The following is a 25582-nucleotide window of genomic DNA, read 5'->3' on the forward strand; positions in this document are numbered from 1 at the left end:
GTTAGCCTTCATAGCGGGGCTGAACTCCGTATTACACCAAGCACTGTAGCTATTATCTCGCCAGTCGACATAAATACAGTAAAGTAATATTCTAATCACAAAATATACACAATGATATGTCCATCTTACTTGTGAAATATTGTCTGTGGAGCCATTACATCAACAATCCATAGATCTGAACAATATCCCTCAGTGCTGAGGCATCTTCTGCTGTTTTGTTTGAGAAAAGTAGGAGAGACGACCGATCCAAGATGGCCGCCGTATTTCCTGCCCTGGAGCAGCCAATATATATATCATAGACATATATTATAGCTATGGTTTTCATGTCGCACAAATCCTCTCTTGCAAACACTACAAACAAAAGGTTTCTCTCCTGAGTGGACTCTCATGTGATTTTCAGGAACACATTTTGATTAAATCGGCTTTTACAGACATCACAACCAAATGGTCTCTCCCTCGAGTGGAGTCTCATGTGTTGCTCCAATTGGATTTCCTTCGCAAAACGTTTATTACACTCACGACAGTTGAACTGACCGCTATGAACAGTAGCGTGTTTTTTCAGATCTCTGGGTTGCGAAAATCCTTGATTACAAACACGGCAAACAAATGGCTTCTCTCCAGTGTGAACACGAATGTGAGTCTTAAGTTTCCTTTGTTGTGAAAATCCTTTACTACACACAGTACAAATAAATGGTTTCTCCCCTGTGTGAACGTGCATGTGAGTTTTTAAACTTTCTTGTCGTGAAAATGGTTTACTGCAAATGCTACAAACAAACGGTTTCTCTCCATTATGAACATATATGTGACTCTTTAGATTCTGTTTTTGTGAGCATCCTTTACTGCAAACACTACAAATAAAAGGTTTCTCTCCTGTGTGAACATGCATGTGCTTCTTTAGATGATCTTTCAGGGAAAATGCTTTTCCGCAAACACTGCAAATAAAGTTCCAAATGTTGCGAAAATCCTTTACTACTAACACTACACACAAAAGGTCTCTCTGTGGTGTGCATTTTCATGTAATTTTTAAGACTTTCCTTTACCTTAAATCTTTTACCACACACCACACAGGAAAAAGTTTTTCTCCAGAATGGGCCATCATGTGGATTTTAAGATTTGTCTTTCTATGGAACCTTTTAGAACAAACATCACAAGCAAATGGTCTGTCGTTAGTGTGGAGCCTCATATGTGTCTGGAGATATCGCTTTACTACAAATCCTTTACCACAGATGTCACAGCTGTGGTCTCCCTTTACAGCGTGCGTCATCATGTTTAAATCATCTCCAGTCTTATGTTTGAAACTTTTACTACATGGGCTGCTGTCATCTGTCTTCCTGCTTTCTTGGATTCCTATCTGAGCCGTAAGTTTGGAACAAAGTTTAGATGATTGATCTCTTCTGTGAATAGTGTCGAGAAAAGTCGAGCTCATCCCACTTCCCCATGCTGGAGATTTTAGTTTAATAGTAATAATAAATAAAATTACCTTAAAATTAATTACACAGGTGACATCAAGACCCAAGAGTAGAGTCAGACGGTAATAAAATGAATCTGGTTGTGTGTGTTGTTATTGTGTCCTGCAAACTTTGCTTTAATTCTACTTTTTTCTATTTAATCATAAAAAATCAAAGTCAGGCAGAAAGAGAGTCATGAAACAGGAAGAGCTGGTTTCCTGAAGAAAAGCGGAAGTTTCTATCTTGCATCAGGCTAAAAATAATTCAGACCATTCCTTATTTTAAAGCATTAAAGGTTTTTAAAGAATAAAATCTAAACATTTTGAGAGATTGGATAAAACCCACAGTAAAATACTTAAAATAATGACTTATAATTATGGCAATAATTAATATTGGTTTAACCAGTGGTTGATGTTGGTTTGATTATAAGAATATTTACACTTACTCTCACACTTGTGGAAGTACTTAAAGGTGAAACAAGTAACTGTAACATGGTATCAAATAATTAGAATAATGGATATTCTTGGTTTCTTTTCAGAAGTGTCTGTAATAACTCACATTATGATTATAATAAGAGTAACTAATAAGTTATGGTTATTATAACATTATAAATGAATGTTAAATCAAAAAGGTTATAAATGTGATTTTGACATTGAACTTGAAAAGGTGTAAAATGTTGTAACTGTAATTAAAGGTCACTGATGTTGTGTAGGAGGTAGATGGTAGGTGGAAGGTCAGGGGAAAAGGGGAACTGCAACCCTACCCTAACCCTAACAAGGCCTTATTGCTAAACTTCAACTTGCCTAAGAAAAGGTTGGGCAGGAAACAGAGGTAGGAGGAACTATTGAGCAACTTGGGGACATTAGAACAGACATCAGGTCATGAGGTCTCCAGGGTGATGGATATGAGATCATCTGTCCAAGCAGTCAGCCAATGAGACAGGCACAGCAACAATGCTAGCCAATGCAAACACACCAAAAGGTGGATAAACCCTTTATAAGGTGGGTGCAAAAGAGGAATCTTTGGTTGGATCCTTCAGGCAGCTTCGAGCCAAGATCAAGATGGACAAAGAACTCTGCAGCTGAAGAAGAGTCGGGGCCACAGAGCCGAAGACTGTTCTGGGGACATGGGGACCAACCCGTTAGCCCCGCAACATGTGGCTTCAAATCGCACTTCTCTCAACAGCTGGGTTTAGACCCCCAAAGACAAAGACCAAGGCAAAGATGAAGATAAAGACAAAGATAAAGACAAAGGCAAAGAACAAAGGCAAAGAGGAAGAACTGGTGTGTTCCTTCTGTGGGACCAGAAAGATCGTAAGACGAGGAGAAGGGAGCTACAGAGCTGCAAGACAAGAAGCTGAGGACCGCTACGCACATGAGGAAGTCACCCTGAGGCCCGAGACCTGCCGCTCTAAGTCAGTACTCTTACTGTACTGGGAACCTCCTGCTGCTGCAACACCTTCTTCATCATCAGGCCAGTTCTGGGGTTCAAAATGCCAAACTCTGTCCGTCTCTCTCAAAGTTTCCCTTTTTTAGTTCTCAGTGTCAGCATTAGAGAAAGATAGGCTAGATTATTGATTTTACTTATTTGATTATTTCTGCTACTGAATTAAGCTGTACTGACCCTTGCAAAATGCCTTACTAATAAAATAATTAGCATTTAAGAAAATCTAAAAGATGTTGTGGACATTCAATTAATGAGTCACCTTAAAGTTCTTTGATGGTTGTAAAATAGCTATGAAGTTTGATTCTGGGAGGAAAAAGTAGAAATGTTTTATAGGTTGCTTTTAGCCAAAACTAAAACAACACCCTTGGGACTCGCCCGAGTCACTAAAACCAACCTGGTTCAGTAACAAGTGCACGTTGTAATAAAGAGAAAGAGCGACCGTTAACAGGTGTGCTCTGTGAAGCTAGTTGGTTGCAAGCTACTCAATCTGGCTAATTCACAGGGTGAAGAAGGGTGGGACATCTGGAGGGGGAGGTCGTTAGAAACCAGGCTAGTCTTTCTCGACGCCAGCTTAAACAGAGTTTACTCAGTTCTGAACAGGGTAAAATCCCATCAGATTTAGAAAACTCAAATTACCCGTTAGATGGAGAGCTGGCTGCACATCTCCCTCCTCTGAGAAGGGGAAGTAGAGAGAGAGAGAAGGGGGGGGAGGTGTTGCGCAACAACAATAGCCATCTTACTTTGTCGAAAAGAACATCCTGGACCTGTGTTCCTGTCTGGTTCTGCTCCTGCACAGTCCCCCCCATTAGGTTCTGTATCCATTTGTTCAGCTGAGGTGCTGATTAGAGCTTCTGTCTCTCTGTTGTTTTCAGTTTTCATTTGATATAACTCTGATGACTGATGTTTCTCTTCATCTTCAATCTTCACAGTAAGCCGCTCTTCCTGCTGACTGATCCCCTGCTCCTCGTCTTCTTCCTTTATGTGGGGGGATTCTTGGTCCTGCTGAGCTGAACTTGGGCTCCAATCATGAGGAACCACTTTGATCACCAACATCTGATGAACTGAAAACATTGAAACTCAAAATGACATTAGTGACAGCTTCCAAACAAACAAACAAAAAGACTTAAACAGAAAATTCCAGTGATTTACATAATAAACATATAAATTCTTTTAATGAAATCTAAAAAATATATTAATATAATGATGGTCGTATTGTAACTCCATTGTTGAATACTTTGTTTTGGATGATGTCCTTATGCTTCTGAAAGGAACTAATTAATTACATTTCAAACTATTAATGCTAATAGAAAATTTTCAGATACTGGTAGATTTTAGGACAAAGTCATTGAGCGACTTAAGATGGCGTGTAATTACAGTGAGTGGTTCAGTTTTAAACTAAGTGTCACTTCTTTAGATAACACATTTTCCCACGGAAAAAGAAATGTAATAAACATATTTGAATTAAGTTTTGCCAACCCATTCTCAATTAAAACATCACATCTTGGTAAAACTTTATCACTAGCAAAAATAAAACAAAACTGTCACACATAACAAAGCTAGCAAAATAAATGGTCTGCCACTGTATTGATACTGTCCTTTTCCGTTCCTCCATGAAATACTGCAGAGGTTCCCAAACTGTGGGGTGCGCCCCCTCGGGGGGGCGCCGTGCCATTGCAAGGTGGGCGCGGGAAGCCATCTGGATGAAAAAAAAACAAAAACCTGAACGCTGTATGCGCTCAGTTTTTACCTTAGAATGGCCAACTCTCTGTTATTCCTATGTCAATTTGATACAGTAGGGGCTTCCACACTTTCCATATTTGTGTCCTCTGGAGAAGGAGAAAACAGAGAAAAACGTTTGGGAACCTCTAAAATACTGTAAAAGTTTCCAATTAATTCATTTTCAATAATTGACTGCCGGCCTGTCTTAGTTAAACTGTGCCTTCACTGCAATGACTGCTGGAATATTTACACATCAATTTATCACTTTGATTCCTTCCATTAAACATTCAGAGTAAATTTGATCCAATCCATGTGCGTCACTTACTGAGATCTTTGCTGTCTTTTGTTTGCTCCAGTTGTGACGTGGATGCAGCAGGTATAGAGGGCTCCAAGCCTCCAGGTTCATCTGCTTCAACCTTCATCATCTCAGACATCCTCAGTCCTCTTGACTTCTCCTTTTCACAATCCTTGTTTGCAACCTTCACATGTTCTAGTGAATCAAGGTTTCAGACATAAAAACCGGATTTTCTACATTTTTGCTGAAACTGAAATCGGATTAAAATCAGCCTGTGACAATGTAAAATGTATTAATAAAAATGTAGGCTGTAGCAGAGGTAAAGCGATGCTGCAGAACTTTTAAAAGCGTCAATGCCAGAAACACCCATCAACTCCCCGCTGTTTTAGTTACACGGTGGTTAACGATCCTTTCGGGTTGCTAATGAAGGCTAATTACATTATGTAAATGATCAGAGAAGGTCGAAACAAACACGTAGAAACGATATCTTCGCGAAGACTATCAATAATACTCAATATACTGCTTTATACTACAATTAAAACGTTTTTGTGTCCGGAACTAGCTAGCCAAGCTAGCAGGGTCACATCCGGTTATCTTCCTGCTTACTGACCAATGACCAATGAATATTCTCGGCAAAAAAGGAAAAACTTTATTAAATATTAAAAAATAAAGACAAGAAATAATACACATTCATTTCAAGTTTAAATTTCTAAAAATAAATAAATCATTAGCTGAATAAATTTAAATTAGAATTAAAAGTTGTAAAAAAACAAACAAAAAAAAACGGAATAATTTCAAAGTAAAGCTCAGAAAGACCTCCAAAATGTCTAGTCATCTACTGGTCCAAATAAACTTTAAGAGATTATCTCTACCATACATGTGGGTGCGGCCTGAAATAATTTTCAGAAACACAACCTGAACTCGACAAAAGCATTATTTTTCAACATTTCAATATTTAAGAATACCATAAATTGTAGTAAAATTTCATTGGGTAATTTCACGTCTTTTCAGTATCTTGAAATTGAGGTAAAAGGCCACAAACAAACTTTGACACTAACTTTATACAAAACTCCAACATATTTGGAAAATTTCTTTACGGACTTGAATGAGCTTCCATCTCTAATATGCATTGATTATGATTGTTTAATAATTGTCGGTGATTTTAACATTCATGTTGACAACCCCCAAGACCGAGGGGCAAAAAAGCTCTGTAAGATCTTAGAGAGTTTTGGTCTAACACAACATGTCAAACAAGCAACACACACTCATGGACACACATTGGACCTGGTTATCAGTAAGGGTGTGAATATTTCCAATGTTTCTGTAACTGATGTCGCCCTGTCGGATCACTTTGCTATTTTCTTTGACAATTCTTTTTTCATTAAGCCACTTGGACAAACAGCTACTATCGCAAAACGTACTTTCATAGAAAACACAGCAGAAACATTTAATCAAATCTACTCTTCTTCCTCGCCCTTAAGCTATAATGACGTAGATAAGATGTAGAGGATTTTCAGTGCAAACTTTCAGAGATCATTGATTACATTGCCCCCATTAAAGTGAAGGTTGTGACTGGTAGGAAGAAATATCCATGGAGAAATGCACAAACAGTTCAATCTGCAAGACAACTCTGCCGTAGGGCCGAACGGAAATGACGTAAAACTCAGCTGCACGTTTATTGTGACATCTACAAAGAAAGACTACGTAACTATTATACAACACTAAAACATGTAAGAGAGGCTTTCTTTGCAGATGTCATAAACAAAACCATTAACAATGCTCGAGCTATATTTGCTACTGTTGACAGGCTCACAAACCCTCCTATGACATTTCTACCTGAACTTCAATCTAATGCCGCCTGCAACAAGTTCTCCAGTTTCTTTTCAGAAAAAAATTCAAAAGATCAGAGGACTAATCTGCACATCCACTCCAAAGACAGTACCAATGCTAATCCCAAACAAAACAAATGCAGGAACAATGACAAAATTTCAACTACTAAATTATAAAACCCTAGAAGAAATTATAAGTCAATTAAGCTCCGGTTCCTGCTGTCTGGATGTCCTACCCACACATTTCTTTAAGAAAGTCCTGCTTGTTGTTGCTAATGATCTCATCCAAATAGTAAACTCATCGCTGTCTTCAAGTGTTTTCCCCCAGGCTATGTAAACAGCAGTTATCAAACCACTGATAAAAAATAACAATCTGGACAAATCACTACTGCAGAATTACAGGCCGATCTCCAACCTCCCATTCATCAGCAAAATTATTGAAAAAGCAGTTTTTAAACAATTAAATAACTTCCTAAACAATAATAAATCGCTTTGACTCCTTCCAGTCTGGTTTTCGTGCTCACCACAGCATGGAGACGGCCCTTGTAAAAATGTTCAATCATATCCATATAAATACAGACTGTGGAGAACCACAGTGCAGCTTTCAACACTGTTGACCACAACATTTTACTGAATCGACTGGAGACTGGGGTCAGACTCTCCGGTCCAGTCCTCCACTGGTTTGAATCTTACATAAAGAACAGGGATTTCTTTGTTTCAATCGGAAACTTCTCATTAGAGAGGTCAAAGGTCACATGTGGGGTACCCCAAGGTTTAGTCCTAGGACCCCTCTTATTCAATATTTATATGCTCCCACTGGCTCAGGTTATAACAGGAAATAGGATTAGCTATCATAACTATGCGGATGATACACAGCTCTACATCACGATGTCACCAGGTGACTCTGAACCCATCCAATCACTGAAGAGATGCTTAGAACAGATCAATGTGTGGATGTGAGAAAACTTTCTCCAGCTTAACAGAAACAAAACTGAAGTTATTATCTTTGGACCTAAAGTGAAGCAATCTAGAATCAATGCACAACTTCAGTTATTACAACTGAAAACCAGCAATCAGCCTGAAACCTGGGAGTAATGATGGACTCTGACCTAAACCTTCAGAGCCACATTAAGACATCTTCTGGTTCTGGTCTGCTCTGCATCCACAGAACCAGAATCGAACGAGGAGAAGCAGCATTCAGTTTCTATGCACCACAAATTTGGAACAAACTTCCAGAAAACTGTAAAACAGCTGAAACACTGGGCGCCTTTAAATCTCAACTTAAAACCCACCTGTTTAGAGTTGCTTATGGCTAAATGAGGGTTAGAGTGCAGGTTTTGATGTCTTCGATGTTTTTAATGTTTTTATCTTTACTTTTTATTTATTTATTTATTTATTTTTATTCCTCTTTCTAATGATGTAAAAGTGGCGAGTGACTGAGGGTCATTAGAGTTCAGAATTTAACCCTGTAAATTCTAGACTCTAACAGGTAAAAAATAGTGCACAAAAATCCATGTAGGACGGCAAAGTCCTAGCACAAAAATTTGCGTGACAGGTGGACGGAACCTGGTCCTGCAAGGTTTGGAGACCTTGTCCTGTTAGGCGACGGGGCCTGATAATACCCTTGTTAAACGGACTGCAGAGACAGGCACTTAAATTCTGTAACAAAAGTATGTTTATATCTTTTTTTAATCTTTTTTTTAATTTCTTTCTCTTTTTTACTGTTTACTCAATGTCACATGTTTTTATTTTTTCTTTAATTAGGTAAAGCACCTTGAAATGCCTTGCTGCTGAAATGTGCTATACAAACAAAATTTCATTGATTGATTGATTGATATCAGGAAAAGGAGTCTGAAAACAAAGAATCAAAAGAGCTCCGTGAAAAGGGGGAGTTTTAAAGTCAGCACTCAGCTTTCAGAGAAGCAATCAACTAACTGCAGTGCATTCTGGGTAAAAGTGGCAGACAAGTTTGTAGTTCCCATCTGATTGAACATTTCCAGGTCTTTCCAGGGCTCAGAAGTGAGCATAAAAGCTGAACCAAGCTTCATGTCAGAAAAACTGAGTTATGAAATAACAAAATAAAAAAGGAAATAAAAGAATGTGATGAAAAAAGGGACTCCACAATCAAAATTCCAATCTTCAGAATAAGATACAAGCAATAATCTTGCATCCAGTGGAAGTGAGCTGAAGAAATAAAATAAAACATGACCATCCTTCTTATCCTTTTCAAAGAAAGTAAAGCAAGTAATTAAAATTTTCTGAAAATATAATTAAACACTGACCTTTTATTTACTGGATGCCATTTTTATATTTTAGTTTATATAAACTTGCATTTTGGAACAATGCAAGAACATACATGAATCATATATTTGTATAAAACTGTATGTAAAGCTCAGTTTGATTAACCATCTGTAACAACAATAAAGAGATTTGGTAAAACACAATGGGCATCGAGGTAAGGTCAGTGTCTGGCAAAAACAATATAATAGCAGAACTAGCATGACCTAGATTAAACATATTTCAATAATATGAAAAAGAAAACCATATCAACATATTTTATAAAATGCATAAATATATGCAAATCCAAATGTATGTCAGTTATGACATCACTCTCTCTGTGATGTCATAATATCATTCTCTTTTGTTATGACATCATAAAACTGTCTCTAAGTACTTGAACTTTCCCAAGATCTTTCATTCGAGCACTGGAGAAAGACTGGAAGACACTTTTAAATTTTAAACATGGATAACAACCTGAGAGACGAAATTGAGGATTTTTATATAAGAGTTCAAAGGAGGAGGGTAAGAAATTTGACCCAAGAGGAGTTGCTAGGAGAAATAGCAGAGCTGATGAAGACTATTAAAAAGTCTTACAATTTAAATGAGTCAGACGAAGAAGAAATGGTGGACGCGATTCTTCGAAATTTAAATCGAGAAGTGCCACAGCAGCAGCGTGCAAGCTGGAGTATGTGGAACTTTTTGACAGATTGTGGAGAGTCCTTCGTGAACGGGTTGGGTTTTGGCCTGGGTTTTGGGGCAGCTGCAGGCATAGTTTTCATTGTATGTACAAAACTTCTGTCCTAAACTGTCCTGTCCTCTTCTGAATCTGGATGGTGCTTGAGGGAGGGGTTCCCATCGACCTGATCTTCAGTTGCAGAACCTGGCTCTTGGGACGTGGAATGTCTCCTCTCTGGTTTCTGCCTCAAGTGGAGGAGTTTATGTATCTGGAGATCTTGTTCACAAATGAGGGGAAAAGGGAGCAGGAGATCGACAGGTGGATTGGGGCAGTGTCTGCTGTGAAGCAGGCGCTGTACCGGTCTGCAGTGGTGAAGAGAGAGCAGAGTCACAAACAGAGACAGCTCTCAATTTACCAGTCGATCTACATTCCCACCTCATCTTTGGTCATGAGCTTTGGGTCATGACCAAACGAACGAGATCACGGATACAAGCGACCGAAATGGGTTTCCTCTGCAGGGTGTCTGGACTCTCCCTTAGAAATAGGGTGAGAAGCTTCAACAACCGGGAGCAACTCAGAGTAGAGCCGCTGCTTCTCCAAGTTGAGAGGACCCAGTTGAGGTGGCTCGGGTGTCTGGTAAGGACGCCTCCTGGACGCCTCCCTGATGAGGTGTTGCAGGCACGTCCCACCGGGAGGAGGCCCCAAGGAAGACCCAGGCCAGCCGAGAGACTATGTCTCTCGGCTGGCCTGGGAACGCCTTGGGATAACCCCCCGAGGAGCTGGAAAAGTGGCTGGGGAGAGGGAAGTCTGGGCCTCCTTTCTAACCCCATGATCCAGAAACAGCAGAGGAAAATGGACGGTTGGACAGAGGTTTTGTTATCATGCAGTTTGCGTGCATGCGTGGGTTCTCTCCGGGTACTCCGGCTTCCTCCCATAGTCCAAAAACATGCCTGACAGGTTAATTGGTCTCTCTAAATTGTCCCCCCTGTGACAGACTGGTGACCTGTCCAGGGTGACCCCGCCTCTTGCCCGGAACGTTAGCTGAAGATGGGCACCAGCAAGGACATGGGTGTACCACCAATGGATGGATAATTAATTATTAAGTTTACATGTTCTCCCTGTGTATGATGGGTTCTCTCCGGGTACTCCGGCTTCATCCCATAGTCCAAAAGCATGACTGTCAAGTTAATTGGCCTTTCCAAATTCTCCCTAGGTGTGTGTGTGTGTGTGTGCATGGTTGTTTGTCCTGTGACTTTCAGCTGCCCCCATCCTGGCCTCTCTTCGATCCTCCAGCCCTTTCTTTCCACCACTGACTCTCATCAGCCCTGCTGATCTCCTCGTGGACTCCTCTGACCGGATCATCTTTTCCAGCTCTCCTCCAGGAGAACACCGTCACCAGTCCACCATGGGTTGCTCACTTCTGCCTCATCATCCGGCAACCTCGCTGTGCCCATTGGGGCGTTGTCTAGATAGACAAGAACCAAGACCAAAGACCAAAGACAAGACCAAAGACAAGACCAAGAACAAAGACCAAGACCAAAGACCAAGAACAAAGACCAAGACCAAAGACCAAAGAACAAAGACCAAGAACAAAGACCAAGAAAAAAGAACAAAGACCAAAGACCAAGACCAAAGACCAAAGAACAAAGACCAAAGACCAAAGAACAAAGACCAAAGACCAAAGAACAAAGACCAAGAACAAAGAACAAAGACCAAGAACAAAGACCAAGAACAAAGACCAAGGACGGACGGACGGACGGACGGACGGACGGACGGACGGACTGACTGACTGACTGACTGACTGACTGACTGACTGACTGACTGACTGACTGACTGACTGACTGACTGACTGACTGACTGACTGACTGACTGACAGACAGACAGACAGACAGACAGACAGACAGACAGACAGACAGATAGATAGATAGATAGATAGATAGATAGATAGATAGATAGATAGATAGACACAGTCAAACAGACAGACAGACAGACAGACAGACAGACAGACAGACAGACAGACAGACAGACAGACAGACAGACAGACAGACAGACAGACAGACAGACAGACAGATAGATAGATAGATAGATAGATAGATAGATAGATAGATAGATAGATAGATAGACACAGTCAGACAGACAGACAGACAGACAGACAGACAGACAGACAGACAGACAGACAGACAGACAGACAGACAGACAGACAGACAGACAGACAGATAGATAGATAGATAGATAGATAGATAGATAGATAGATAGATAGATAGACAGACAGACAGACAGACAGACAGACAGACAGACAGACAGACAGACAGACAGACAGACAGACAGACAGACAGACAGACAGACAGACAGACAGACAGACAGACAGACAGACAGATAGATAGATAGATAGATAGATAGATAGATAGATAGATAGATAGATAGATAGATAGATAGATAGATAGATAGATAGATAGACACAGTCAGACAGACAGACAGACAGACAGACAGACAGACAGACAGACAGACAGACAGACAGACAGACAGACAGACAGACAGACAGATAGATAGATAGATAGATAGATAGATAGATAGATAGATAGATAGATAGATAGATAGATAGATAGATAGATAGATAGATAGATAGATAGATAGATAGATAGATAGATAGATAGATAGATAGATAGATAGATAGATAGATAGATAGATAGAGAGAGAGAGAGAGAGAGAGAGAGAGAGACACACACACACACCTTTTCCCGACACAGGGGGAACAGATTTTCACAGGGGAACAGAATTTCTCACAAGATCTCTACCATATATATATATATATATATATATATATATATATATATATATATATATATATTATAATATTATGGAGAGGCTATTATGGAGAGCCATTTCAGCCAAAATTAAATAAATAAATAAATAAATAAATAAATAAATAAATGGGTGAAATAAATAAAAAATTTGTTAAATAAATAGATAAATGAAGAAAATGAGAGAAATAAAAAATTTGTTAAATAAATAATTTAGCTTTTTTATTAACCCAATTTTTCATTTGTTTATTTTTCAGATTATCAATTTCTCATTTTCATTTATCCCTTTATCTATTTACCCATTTTTCATGAATCTATTTTTCATTTAACTACTTTTCAATTTCCCATTTTCATTAACCAAATTTTTTCATTTACTTATTTTTTAAATTATCAATTTTCAATTTTCAAATTATCAATTAACACATTTTTTATTTATTTCTCTCATTTTCTTCATTTATTTATTTATTTTACAAATTTTTTATTTATTTCACCCATTTATTTATTTATTTATTTAATTTTGGCTGAAATGGCTCTCCATATATCTATTTACCCATTTTCATTAATCTATTCTTTAATTTAACCATTTTTCAATTTCCTTTTTCCATTAACCCAGTTTCATTAATCCATTTCTCATATCCCTCTTTTATTTACCCATTTTTATTTTATCTATTTTTCATTTAGCATTTGTTTGAAAAAATTTTAATCTTCCCATTTTCTAATTTTTGTTATTCATTTAGTATTTCCTTATTTTCTTATTTATCACATTCTATTTCCCCGCAAAACTTGGGGGAAAAAAATAAATGCAAATGAGGAGAGACAGTCATCAGGCTACAACTTCCCCAATTGGTTGGTTAGCGTCACACCTATACTTAGCTTCAAGAAAGATGGCGACCTACTAACGGTGATGTTAACATAGGGGGAACGGTATCTGATGGGTGAAATATGGCCATCAGATACCGTTCCCCCACTGTAAAACAAGGGGAACGGTATCTGATGGGTAATATCGAATATTAAAATACATTGCCCTGTTTTTATGTCATAAATATATGTATATAAAACAAAACATATATATACATTTATAATTATTATATATGTGACATATATGTATTTATCATCACTATTATTTATTATTATTACTATTGTTGTTGTTGTTATTATTAGTTTCCCGCCAAAACGTGAAGAAAGTGACAACTTTGCCGAAACATTGTTTGAGCTTTCACGGTGTCCGTAGTTCCCTACGCGCGTGTTTTCTCAGTGCTCAGCACGAGCACGCGCGTATTTTGCCGCGTGGGCGGGGCGGAGCGGCAAGAAGACGCAGGGGGAACAGTATCTGATGGGGAAACGCGGATTGACGTAACACCGGTCCCCGGCCGGAGCTTTTTAAGCCCTATATATACTAATATATATACTAATGTTACCCGTATTACTAATGTAATACTAATGTAATACGGGTAACATTAGTATCTGGTATAAATACATTATGTTGATATAATGTTGGGTACCCCCAAGAATTTAAAACTACTTTCACCCCTGGTTATAACTACACTTTTGCAAATTTGTTAAACTATGTAGGACATGCAGGTCCGATTCACAAGAAACTAGTCATGTCAATACAGCTTTGAAGCACTTTTATTAGATTAGTTTGAACATATTTTACATCAGCACCCCTTTTAGTACAACATGTTTCTACCACATTACATGAACATTTCCTATTGTTAATAAAGCCTAGAATGAAAAATACAGCTGTAGTGAATAACTACTAGCAGGAAGTAATACGGGTAACATTAGTACCCATATTACTATTGGGTACCATCAGACACTTTTGTAGAAGTGTCTGAAGAAAAGTGCACTGTCCTGTAGTCAGGTAAATACATTATGTTGATATAAAGCTACAAACCACAGCTTCTGAAAAGAGCTCTGACGGAGTGATGAACTGTTTGAAACTAGGATTAACCGTTTGAGGTGGCATTGAGGTAATTAGGCTCTAACCAGTTCTCATTGGTTTAACATTGCCAACATTACTTGTTCATAAAAGCAATGATGAATGTGACAAAAGTAAACAAATAGCTGACTTTTTATACTGAAATACCACCCATACCACTTCAGTGATTGAACCTAAGGCACCATTAACCAACCAAAACCTTCCAACTTTTCCAAACGCCTTGGGATTCCCCCGGAGGAGCTGGAAGAAGTGGCTGGGGAGAGGGAAGTCTGGGCCTCCCCCCTTCTGAAGGGGGTCGCTGCCCCCGCGACCCGACCCCGGATAAGCGGAAGAAAATGGATGGATGGATGGATGGATGGAAAGTTGGAAACGTACTTAGTGGCTAATATAGACTATTAATAGACTTGATGGTTTGTATAGTAGTCACCTAACCAAACAATAAGTCAGTTGTTCTGCATTCGTTTTCCTTGTTGCTGATTGGCTGTACACTCACAAGCAGAATTAAGGAAGACTGGCAAAGCTAGCTTCAGTGGTATTGCTAAAATGATTTCCAATGAGTGCATTAATGCATATTAAGGTGTATTTAGTGTTTGAACTCTTAAAATAAGCAGTTATGCATGAACATGCATGTGACTTTTTAGATTAATTTTCAGAGAAAACCCTTCATTACAAACATTACAAACAAATGGTTTTTCATCCGTGTGAACAGACATGTGTCTCAGTAAATTCTTTCGTAATGAAAATCCTTTACCACAAACACCACAAATAAACGGTTTCTCTCCAGTGTGAACACGCATGTGACTCTTTAAAGTGTCTTTTTGTGGAAATCCTTTACTGCAAACACAACAAATAAATGGTCTCTCTCCTGTGTGGACTTGCATGTGTCTCTTTAGATTCCCTTGTAGTGAAAATTCTTTACTGCAAACATTGCAAACAAATGGTTTCTCACCTGTGTGAACACGCATGTGTCTTTCTACATTCTTTTGAATAGCAAATCCCTTATTACAAACACCACAAACAAACGGTTTCTCTCCAGTGTGAACATTCATGTGACTCTTTAGATTTCTTTGCCGTAAAAATCCTTTACCACAAGCACTACAAATAAACGGTTTCTGTCCTGTATGGACATGCATGTGGCTCTTTAGACTCTCTTTTTGTGAGAACCCTTTACTACAAACTGTACAAATATACGGTTTCTCTGTTGCATGAACACACATGTGACTTTTCAGATTGACTTGTTGTGTAAATCCTTTACTGCAAACACTACAGATAAATGGTTTTTCTCCTGTGTGAACATCCATGTGTCTCTTTAAATGGTCCTGTTGAGAAAATCTTTTACTACAAATACTGCAAACAAATGGTTTCTCTGAGGTGTGGCTCCTCATGTGTTTTTTAAGACTCTCCTTAACCTTAAATCTATTGTTGCAAAAATCACAGGTAAAATGTTTTTCTTCTGTATGAAGCTTCACATGGGCTTTAAGATGTTTCTTTGTATGAAACCTTTTACAACAAACGTCGCAGACAAAATGTCTGTCTCCACTGTGGACACTCATATGAGTCTGAAGAGAAACCTTTTCTTTAAATTTTTTACCACAAAGATAGCAGCTATGTTCTCTTATTCCAATGCGAGTCATTATATGTAATTTAGCTGATGTTTTGCGTTTAAAACCTTTGCCACAAAGACTGCAACTAAATGGCTTTTCCCCAATCTGAGCGGTAAGCTTTGAACAAAGCTGAGGTGTCACTTTACTTTGTTGGGAAGAGCAACAAAGAGCTTCAGGATCTTTGTTTGGTTCCCGTCCTCCGAAGTCCTCTTCATCATGCTGTGTCTGTCCCATCTGTTCAGCTGAGCTGCTGGCTGGAGCTTCAGTCTGTCTGCTATCTTCAGTTTTTATTTGGTGAAGTTCTGATAACGGAGTTTCCTCTTCATCTTCGACCTTTACGGTAAGCAGCTCTTCCTCCTGACGGATCGAAAGTTCCTCCTCTTCATCCTTTACAGAAGGCGACTCTGGATCCTGCTGCTTCAAACTGGCGTTCCAGTCAAGAGGAACCTCTTTAATCACCAACATCTGATGGACTGGGAACAATGAAACACACAAGGATATTAGTGATAAACTAAAATATACTGCTCAAAAAAATAAATGGAACACTTCAGTGTTCACTTAAATGTTAAAGTGTTCCCTTTATTTTTTTGAGCAGTATACATTGAACAACTATAGTAGTTTTTTTTTTCTACTTTTTTTCATATATAAAAGAAAGGAAAAGTTAATCAACATATAATCAAATTAAATGGTCAATCCCAATCCCAAAATAAGAATAAAAATGACCATCTTTTTATCAGTTCAATAAATGCAGGCCAAATAAGCTTCATTACTAGTTCATATGAAACTAAGCAGGATCAAAGAGCTTTTAATTGACACCAACCAGCAACCCTCCCGACCCCACAAAGGGATAAGGGTGTCAAGAAAATGGACAGACGGACGGATCATGTAGGTTGGATTAATAATAAGAATAATTGGACAGCATTTAAGACTCTCTCTGCAGAAAATATTTTTGACGGACAAAAAGATTTCCTTAACAATAAAAAAATATACATGTTTGTTGGTTTTAAATAAAACATTATAGTATTCATAAATGTTTGTAGAACCAGCCTGCATGGCCACATACAAACATATTTGCACAAACTAAAGTCAAATATCTCGTTGGTGCACACAATATTGGCCATTAAAGCTGAATCTGGGCCTTATATGCAATTCTTTCTGAAATCCAGCAAACATTTTGTGACTTCCAGTCAGTGTTTCAATCCAGATAACATGTCACTTACTCTTATCTTTGCTGTCTTGTGATTCCTCCTCCAATTCTGATGTGGATGCTATGTGGGGATCCAAGCTGAGCCCTCCAGGTTCATCTGATTCCAGCTTCATCATTTCAGACATCCTTATCCCATTCTTCTTTCAAACATTCTGGTTAGAAGCCTTACATGTTCGAATAGGTTACAGTCATATAACCTGCATCTTTTGTTTTTCTGTTTCCTGGAAATAGAATCAGACACAAATAATCTGATGTAAGAAAATGTCAGGATAAGCTGAAGAGAAGCTGCAGAGCAGAAAGTCTGATACCTTGGCTAGTAGTTCTGGGTCCACTCTGTAATTATCCCAAAGCTCTCGGTCCTCAGCTGCACAACGAGGTGTCCACAGTCTCACAAAGTCCAAGGATGGACGTCGCTTATTTAACCTCTGCGGTTCGCTGCTTTAGCTGAAAGTCCATTCACCTTGCTAATTGCTAATTTAATTCTGTACAGCAAACTAGGCATAATAAAATCGTTCAGAAACAACCATGTACCAAGGGTGTCACGTAAGCACTTGTTTTACACACATTTTAACACGTTTTCCTGTAGGGATTTTGCCAGTCAAGCTAACATTGTTACATCCGGTTCCTTCCTCCTCACTGACCAATCAGCGATAAGGAAAGGAACCCAGCTGACTTCCGGAAAGACTTGACCACTCTCCCGGGTTTGCTGTAGTTAGTATTACGTACAAGAATCACCTACAAGTAACGAGGCATATGGATACAAACCAGAGAGGACGCATATTTTTGACCCAGGTAAAATTTAAGTATAAAATACAATTCCAAAGTCTAGATTATTACATTTTAATTTATACTTATGTTTTAATGCTTTCCCCGACGGAGCCAAGTTTTAACAAAAATCCTCTCCTTATAATTGCTTCATGCACACATCAATTTATGCAGTTTTAAGTTTTATTTAACGTCATTTATTTTCCTTCTCAAAATGGCAATTATAGAGCCACGAGGTGTCACAGATAGAAATGCTGTTCTTGTTCACTTTCCTATGCAACCATTTCAACAGGTTGGTCCTTTTACAGTATGTTTGTGCAGGTGCTCAAAAAAAAGAAAAAAAGGGGCACATCAAACTGTATTTTAGGACAGAATATTAACAAAGCCTCTCAGCTTTCAAAGTTTAAGAAACGATGATAAATTACAAAAATGTGACATATACAATCAAAGCTAATGAACATCTCCATATAGAGCATAACACTATGCCTATGTAAGATATTTTATTAGTAATTTATTTCTGCAGGTCTATTGTGTTATAGGAAAGTATTGCAATATTCAAACCCGCAATTTAGCAAGATATGTAAATCAGAGCTAGACCACCAGACATATTATGTCTTTACAGAATTACACTATTAAAAATATAAACAAGTGCACAATGCAACCTTTTAGTGACTGTAATCTATAAAACAGAGCTGCCTGTTTTCTGCAGTGGAGATGAAGACGGTCCATTCAGGAAAGCAGAGCTGCATCAAACTTTAACGTGGAACTGCAGAAAAAAACAAAAAACAAAAGCAAATATTTAATTAATGTATGTCACCATGAGAAAAGCCTACTGAGTTTTGATTAAAAAACTTTTGTAAACATTTAAATCAAACATTTGTCTCATGAAGTGAATTTTTTTTTGCAAAACAAACTTATTTGTGCGTGTCAGAAATCTTTTCTTAATATTCTAAGGTTTTGTTTGTGACTCAAAGTTTTGCTTGTGATTCTCACATGAGTCGTGGGCAGGGCCCAAAATCGCAATAAAAGATTTCTGATGTGTGCAAATAAAAGTTTGTTTGGCAAATAACTTATGTTCACAAGATAAAAATTAGTTATTTAATTAAAAAGTTTTTTAAACAAAACGATTTGTTTTTAAAAAAGAAATCATTACAATTCCAAAAGTTTTGATTACAATTTTATTTTACTTAACGGAGGTTAGTTTTTCCCACCATTGAATAATTGGGAAAACAAATTTAACTTCATACTCTGCAAACCAGACCCTAAACTTAAAGTCTGGATTGAGTTTTTTCCCCTTCATTAATGACAAACTTTTATTACATACATTATATCTATCATGGTAATTCAGGGTGAGTTATTTTTAATTCTAAATGAATATCCTTGTTGGACAATTATTTAAGCCTTCAAGATACATTTACCTAACGCCTGAATAAATGCAATGTATATTATGCAGCAAAGGAAATTAGAAGATGGGACATATATCCATTATGGAGATGATCGGTTTTCGACGGGCGATGTGCCCCACCATTGCATAAGAAATACTGAAGAATGACTGATATCATTAAAGATACAGGGAAGAAGCTTTTTAGTTATCTAGCTTTGCTAGTAAAGTCGTTGGCTAGCTGATAGCTAATAGCACAACAACAACAGCCTTATGTCTGTATGATAAAAATACTGAATCGATAGATAAGAACAGTTTCTCCTCACCTGGCTGTCTCCTCCCGCTAAGTAGTTCATCAGAGAAAGGCAGACGCAGAGGCCTGTCAGTGTCTGTTGTATTTCACTACCTCTCTGCTTAAACCGCGACTCTGAGCTGAAGCAGAAACGATACTTCAACGTTTTCCGTCATCTGACAAGTAGCAAGTCTACTCCACTTTATTCACCAAAAACGTTTTTTTTTAATTCACCAAAACCTGTTCTGTAATCTGGAACGTTCGCTACTTTGAGCTCCAGTTAGCCGCTTTATCTCCCTGCAGCAGAGGCAACTGCATCATGCGTCACGGGCAAAAGGTCAAAGGTAACAAGATGACCGGCTTATTATGTTGTACAAAAAAAAAAAAATAAAATAATAATTTTAGTACATGTTATGCGTCACAAGAGGGCTTAGAAAATAATAATACAAAAAAAAATGACCAAAAGGGCACTTGGGGGCAAGGAGGAAAAAGGGCAGGTGCTCAAGCACCCCTAACCACCCTCCCCTCTGCACGTGCCTGTGTTTGTTCATCAGCATTGATGTTTGTAATCCTCCGCAGCACACACTCCCATGGTGGTGTTCTCACTTAATTCAATGTCAATTCAAAATATCAGAGTGATATAATAAATATATACGCGTCATTAACATAGTCCTATTAAACACAATGATGCAGTCAAAGTTATTATAATTCTAATTCACTAAAACAGTCATCTAAAAGCATTTTACTGAACAAACAGGTCAATTTCATATCAAATTATAAACATAATTCAGTCCAAACAGCTTTTAAATACGTTTATTATACACACTTTAAGATATTTAGCAACAGGACTTTATATAAACTCTTTAGGACAACATGTTTTATACAAGATTACATGAAAGCTAATATTTAAGAGAGGTGAGTTAAAAAGTGACTAACTGCCAGCAGGAAGTAATAAAGAGGTAACATCTAGCGTCCATACTTTACTATGCAGAAGTGTCTGATTCAGATAATTTTAGCTTCAAGAGGCACTATTAACAAAAATAAGCCCATTGTCTTGTAGTTATGTGCATAATTTATGTTGACAGCTACAAAGCGTAGCCGTTACTTTCTGAAAAGAGCACTGAGAGAGGTGGTACATTTGAAACCAGAATTAACGTTCAGGTTGGTTAAGCACTAAACATCACTCATTGGTTGAGTATTGTCAACAATTCTCATACAATAAGAAAACAAAACACAGACATGACCAATGTGACCAGAGACAGAAGCAACAAAGAGCAAGAGAACCAAACTGGCTTTTTTTTTTTTTTTAAAGAGAAACAGTCAAAGGACATCAATGATTTGACCAACGGCACCATCACTAGTAGCTTCAACAATAAATGAGTGAAAGACATGATTAGATTTTAAAATGATTGGCTCACATAATATGCTTTACTGAACCCAAAGATCAGAAATTGGCTCTGAATCTCCGATTGTGTCCCCTAGAAGCAATGAATGATTAATAGTATTAAAAATGGATTTTGACTAACAATAATTTAAAAAACACCTACAGAAGAATTGTATTTTCACGTGTATTTAAACACGTCTCAACTTACTGTGAGAATTTCTATCATTCTGCAGAGAGGGAGTGGCTAATTTAGCTGCGTCCCTTTTCCAACACGCCTGGAGCTGAATGCCACGATGATGAGGGTGTTGGATCAGAGATGCATCCAAAAATCCCATGACAGCAGCTTTCTCAAAAAATCTGCGAAATAAAGACTGTTGGGGAAATTACAGAAGCGATTTGTCAACCATCAAAATAATCACGAGTGGCAGCCCTCATGGACACCCATGTGTCTTTTCAGATTGCCATGCTGCGAAAACGCTTTACGGCAAACACTACACTCAAACGGTTTCTCCCTCGTGTGAGTGCGCATGTGTCGCTTTAGGTTCTCCTGCAATGTAAATCCCTTGCTACAAACACCACAAATAAACGGTTTCTCTCCAGAATGGACTCGCATGTGCTTTTTAAGATGACACTTATGATTAAATCTGCTTTTGCAGACGTCACAAGCAAACGGTCTCTCCTCTATGTGAACTCTCGCATGTCGCTCCAGCTGCATTTCATCCACAAAATGTTTGCTACAGTCGTTGCAGCTGAACGGTGCGGTGTGAAAATTCATATGCTTCTTCAGACCCCCGGGATTTGAGAATTCTTTACCGCAAACGCTACAAATAAAGGGTTTCTCTCCTGTGTGGACACGCATGTGTCTCTTCAGATCTAAATGTTGTGAAAATCCTTTACTGCAAACGGTACAAATCAGTGGTTTCTCTCCCGTGTGAACAACCATGTGTCTTTTCAGATTGTGTTGCAGTGAAAACCCTTTGCTGCAGAAACTACAAATGAACGACTTCTCTCCTGTGTGAATACGCATGTGGCCCTTTAGATGATCCTGTTTCAAGAACCCTTTACTGCAAACGCTACAGACAAACGGTCTCTGTGAAGTGTGGGTCCACATGTGCTTCTTGAGGCTTTCTTTTCTTTTAAATATTGAGCCACAAACCTCACAAGGAAATGTTTCTTCTGAATGGACTTTCATGTGACTATTAAGAATATTCTTTGCATGAAACCTTTTCCCACAATCGTCACAAGCGAAAGGTTTCTCTCCAGTGTGAACCCTTACATGCGTCTGTAGGGAATGGTCGTCTTGAAATCCTTTACCACAAAAATCACAGTTATGCTCTCTCTTTGCAGTGTGAGTCTTCATGTGGAAGTCAACGTGAATTCTACATTTGAATCTCTTGCCACAAACATCACAACCAAATGGCCTTTCTCCTGCTTGGACTGCACTCTGAGTTGTAAGCTTGGAACTCATTTTAGATCTTTTACCTCTTTTGTGAAGAGTCATCTTAATTTCTTGGGAAGAACACTGTGGATTTGGATTCCTGTCTGGTTCTGGTCTTCCACAGTCGGGTTCCGTTTCCTTCTGTTCAGCTGAGCTGCTGCTCAGACCTTCAGCCTCTGTGTTGCCTTCAGTTTTCATCTGATGAAGATCTGATAACTGTGGTTTCTCTTCATCTTCGGTCTTCACAATAAGCTGATCTTCCTCCTGACTGATCCACAGTTCCTCTTCTTCCTCCTTTATGTGGGGGGGCTCAGGGTCCTGCTGGTCGGAGCTGGAGCTCCATGAATCACAATGTTCTTCTTTAACCACCACAATATGAAGGTCTGGGAACACTGGAGCACACACAGACATTACTGATTGGCGACAATGTTAAAGTGAGTGAAGGAGAGTCTTAAACTTCTGTGGATGGTGGGTTATAATCCTGGAAAATTATGTCCTTATTAGGATTACAAACGCTACAAACCATGTGTCTTTTCAGATTGTGTCCTTATAAGGACTTATTATTAGAGAATGCCAAGACACTGTTGATCTGTTTGGATACAAATTGAGACTACTAACTAAACTATAGTAGTGCTTTAAAAGAAACATTGTTGGACATAAAAGTTCTCATCAGATTAAGGTCAAAATGTTACCAATTGTGTCACAACTGATAAAAATATCAACGTCGATGAAAACAAAATGTGTTTGGATAAATGAGTGATTAGAATATATCATTAATGTACATGTTCTGTTTACCCAAGACATAAGGGGAATGCAAATAAATATAAAACAGGAATAATTTACAAGCTATAATAAGTGACTTTCTGGGCTGGTGGTGAGGCTTCTAGACCTACAGAATTGTGTTAAGCATATTAACCAGATTCATAATTAGTCAGGTGGATTGTGACTAGAATAAAACTTAAAACATTGTTGCCTTTTGGATGTTTTATAAAATATATCAAGCCTTCTTCCAAAGTTTGGCTGACATTTTGTTTGCTTATTTGCATAATTAGTTAATTTATGCCTGGTTACTTTTAGGCCAAACAGTGGAAACATTACAACTGGAGGATTTAGAAGTTCAAGGTGTGTTCTACCTCTGCTGCAATGGCTTCTAGGATATTCATCACTTAGGGTTACTGACGCTTTGCTTTTTTTTCCCCTACAGCCCAGCAGCCCTTTTAGAACTTTCACCCAGTTTGTTTGCTCCAATGCAGACAAACAAATGTGTGCCACTTACTGAGATCTTTGCTGTCTTGTGTTTCCTCCTCTGGTTCTGATGTGGATCCTGCAGGCACGGGGGCTTCCGAGCCGAACCCTCCAGGTTCATCAGCTTCAACCTTCATCATCTCAGTCATCCTCGCTCCACCTGGGATTCTCCTTTTCACAAAGCTTGTTTTCAGCCTTCACATGTCCTAGTACATTAAGGTTTCATCCGCATCCCTCTTTGCTGCCTCAAACTGGAATCAGACACAAATTAGCACCTGATCCAAAAAGGAGAACTGAGAAAATAATGCGAGACACCCTGGTCAGTTTCTGGGTCCATTCCCCAGTCTCTCGGCCCTCAACAGGACTACGAGGCTTAGAGGAAGTGTCCACTGATCCTGTCTTCCCCACAGTCTCACCAGTTCGGAGAGTGGACTCGTCTTGTATTAAACCATGAACTTTATCAGCGTCAACCTCACAGAGACTGATTAGGTCTGTGTTAGCAGCTTTAGCTTCACGGAGCTTCACCGTCCATTCACTTTGCTACTACAACCTAGCTACATTTTATACTGCACACCTAGGAGGAGAAATAATCACTGCGGTTACAAATAAACATCTAGAAGAGGTAACCCCACGAAGACCTTCGAGTAACGACTAATGCATAAATTATGTATTTGTTTTACTAAATAATACATTTTTCTATTGGGGCTTGCATAGTCAAGCTAGCAACAAACCATCTGACTACTTCCTCTTCATTGTCCAATGAATGAGAAGTAAAGTTTGTCTGTGAAAACCTACTTCCTGCTTAAAACGTAAGCGTTTCACAAGAAAAGAACATCGATATAAATAAAACGTTAAAAGCAATGTTCATAATATATTCTTTTCACTTTAAAGTTTTCAAACAGGAAAATATGACATTTGTAGATTTCCAATGCATATAAAAAGTCGAAGTAGTTCTAACTGAAAAAAAGTCAAATTCAGTCTTAGACTCTAAACCGTTTTGAAACACATATTCAAGATTACACATAAGAAGTTTGGTAATTAAATAAACAGGTGTGTACCTTGTTGGAAAAATGAACATGAGATTGTCATATGTGTAGAAGTTTGACTCCGCATTAGGCATTTGGGTACTGAACCGCACCGACCGTTTCAACGGAATCAAGGCAGACCTACCTATAAACACTCCACAGTGACACATTTCAGGTGTACAGATATGCCAAAATTTCTAAATTTGACAATCTAATTTTCATCATAAAAGAATAACTACAATTTTCAACAAGATAAAGTTATGAGTTTCCCTAATTACAAAATCTAATTCACAGAAATGACGAAAATTAAATGAAATGGTTAAAAAAGAAAACAGCCACCACAAAGTTTTGTCATGTTTGAAATTTATTTTCTAGTTGCCATTTCATACATTTTCTTAATATTCCTAATTATTTAAAGACATTTAAATCAGACTCAACAAAAGCATATGTACTCTCAACTTCACATGACAAGTTATTTAAAAGAAGGTTCTGTGTCATGTTCTTGATAAAATACCTTTTTTGGTAAATGTCTGCAATGAGAACATATAAAAACTTTTGTTTACATATCAACCTCCAATATGTTCAATAAATTTATCTGAGTGAGTAAGAGAGATGATTTGACTCTTGCTAATGAATTTTGCAGATTGCATGCAATGTCTATGGTCTGCTGTTAAGGCTTTTTGTTCATATTTATGAGATTTTTGAACTAAAAATTGATAGTTTTGAACTAAAAATCCTGGTGATTAGATGTCCATCTGCAGTGTATTTGTAAGGGAAACTGCACTGAGCACATGAATCATAGCAG

The 25582-nt window shown here is 38.2% G+C and overlaps 1 protein-coding gene and 1 long non-coding RNA gene across 4 annotated transcripts; one reads left to right on the forward strand and one right to left on the reverse strand.

The window, feature by feature from the left end:
* The first annotated feature begins 2233 nt into the window (after positions 1-2233).
* On the forward strand, positions 2234-4915 carry LOC145549090 (uncharacterized). Its single transcript, XR_014085040.1, has 2 exons — positions 2234-2921; positions 3824-4915. It is a non-coding gene; the product is annotated as an uncharacterized LOC145549090 (long non-coding RNA).
* A 9190-nt stretch (positions 4916-14105) lies between these two features.
* Positions 14106-24521, reverse strand: LOC103481765 (uncharacterized). 3 transcript variants are annotated; one of them, XM_008437505.3, is made up of 4 exons: positions 19720-21482; positions 17556-18778; positions 17261-17468; positions 14106-16513 (listed from the first exon to the last, which is right to left on the reverse strand). In XM_008437505.3, exons 3-4 carry the CDS (start codon positions 17370-17372, stop codon positions 15048-15050), a joined length of 1578 nt encoding a protein of 525 aa, XP_008435727.2. In that variant the 5' UTR covers positions 17373-17468; positions 17556-18778; positions 19720-21482; the 3' UTR covers positions 14106-15047. The 3 variants fall into 3 exon arrangements, with proteins under 3 accessions (XP_008435727.2, XP_081456558.1, XP_081456557.1); XM_081600432.1 differs by lacking the exons at positions 14106-16513; positions 17261-17468; positions 19720-21482 and adding exons at positions 22552-22899; positions 23784-24521 and having other exon boundaries at positions 18358-18778; XM_081600431.1 differs by lacking the exons at positions 14106-16513; positions 17261-17468; positions 17556-18778 and adding an exon at positions 23784-24521 and having other exon boundaries at positions 20483-22899.
* Positions 24522-25582: the final 1061 nt, after the last annotated feature.

This window comes from Poecilia reticulata, chromosome 19 (assembly GCF_904066995.2).
Source record: "Poecilia reticulata chromosome 19, P_reticulata-male-v2, whole genome shotgun sequence".
NCBI classification, from domain to species: domain Eukaryota; kingdom Metazoa; phylum Chordata; class Actinopteri; order Cyprinodontiformes; family Poeciliidae; genus Poecilia; species Poecilia reticulata.

Coding starts and splice junctions, on each gene's coding strand:
- LOC103481765 (XM_008437505.3), bottom strand. CDS start 17,372: ATGTCTGAAATGATGAAGCTGGAATCAGATGAACCTGGAGGGCTCAGC. Junction 16,514..17,260: donor ACAAGACAGCAAAGATAAGA/GTAAGTGACATG, acceptor CATTGTTCCCAG/TCCATCAGATGTTGGTGATT.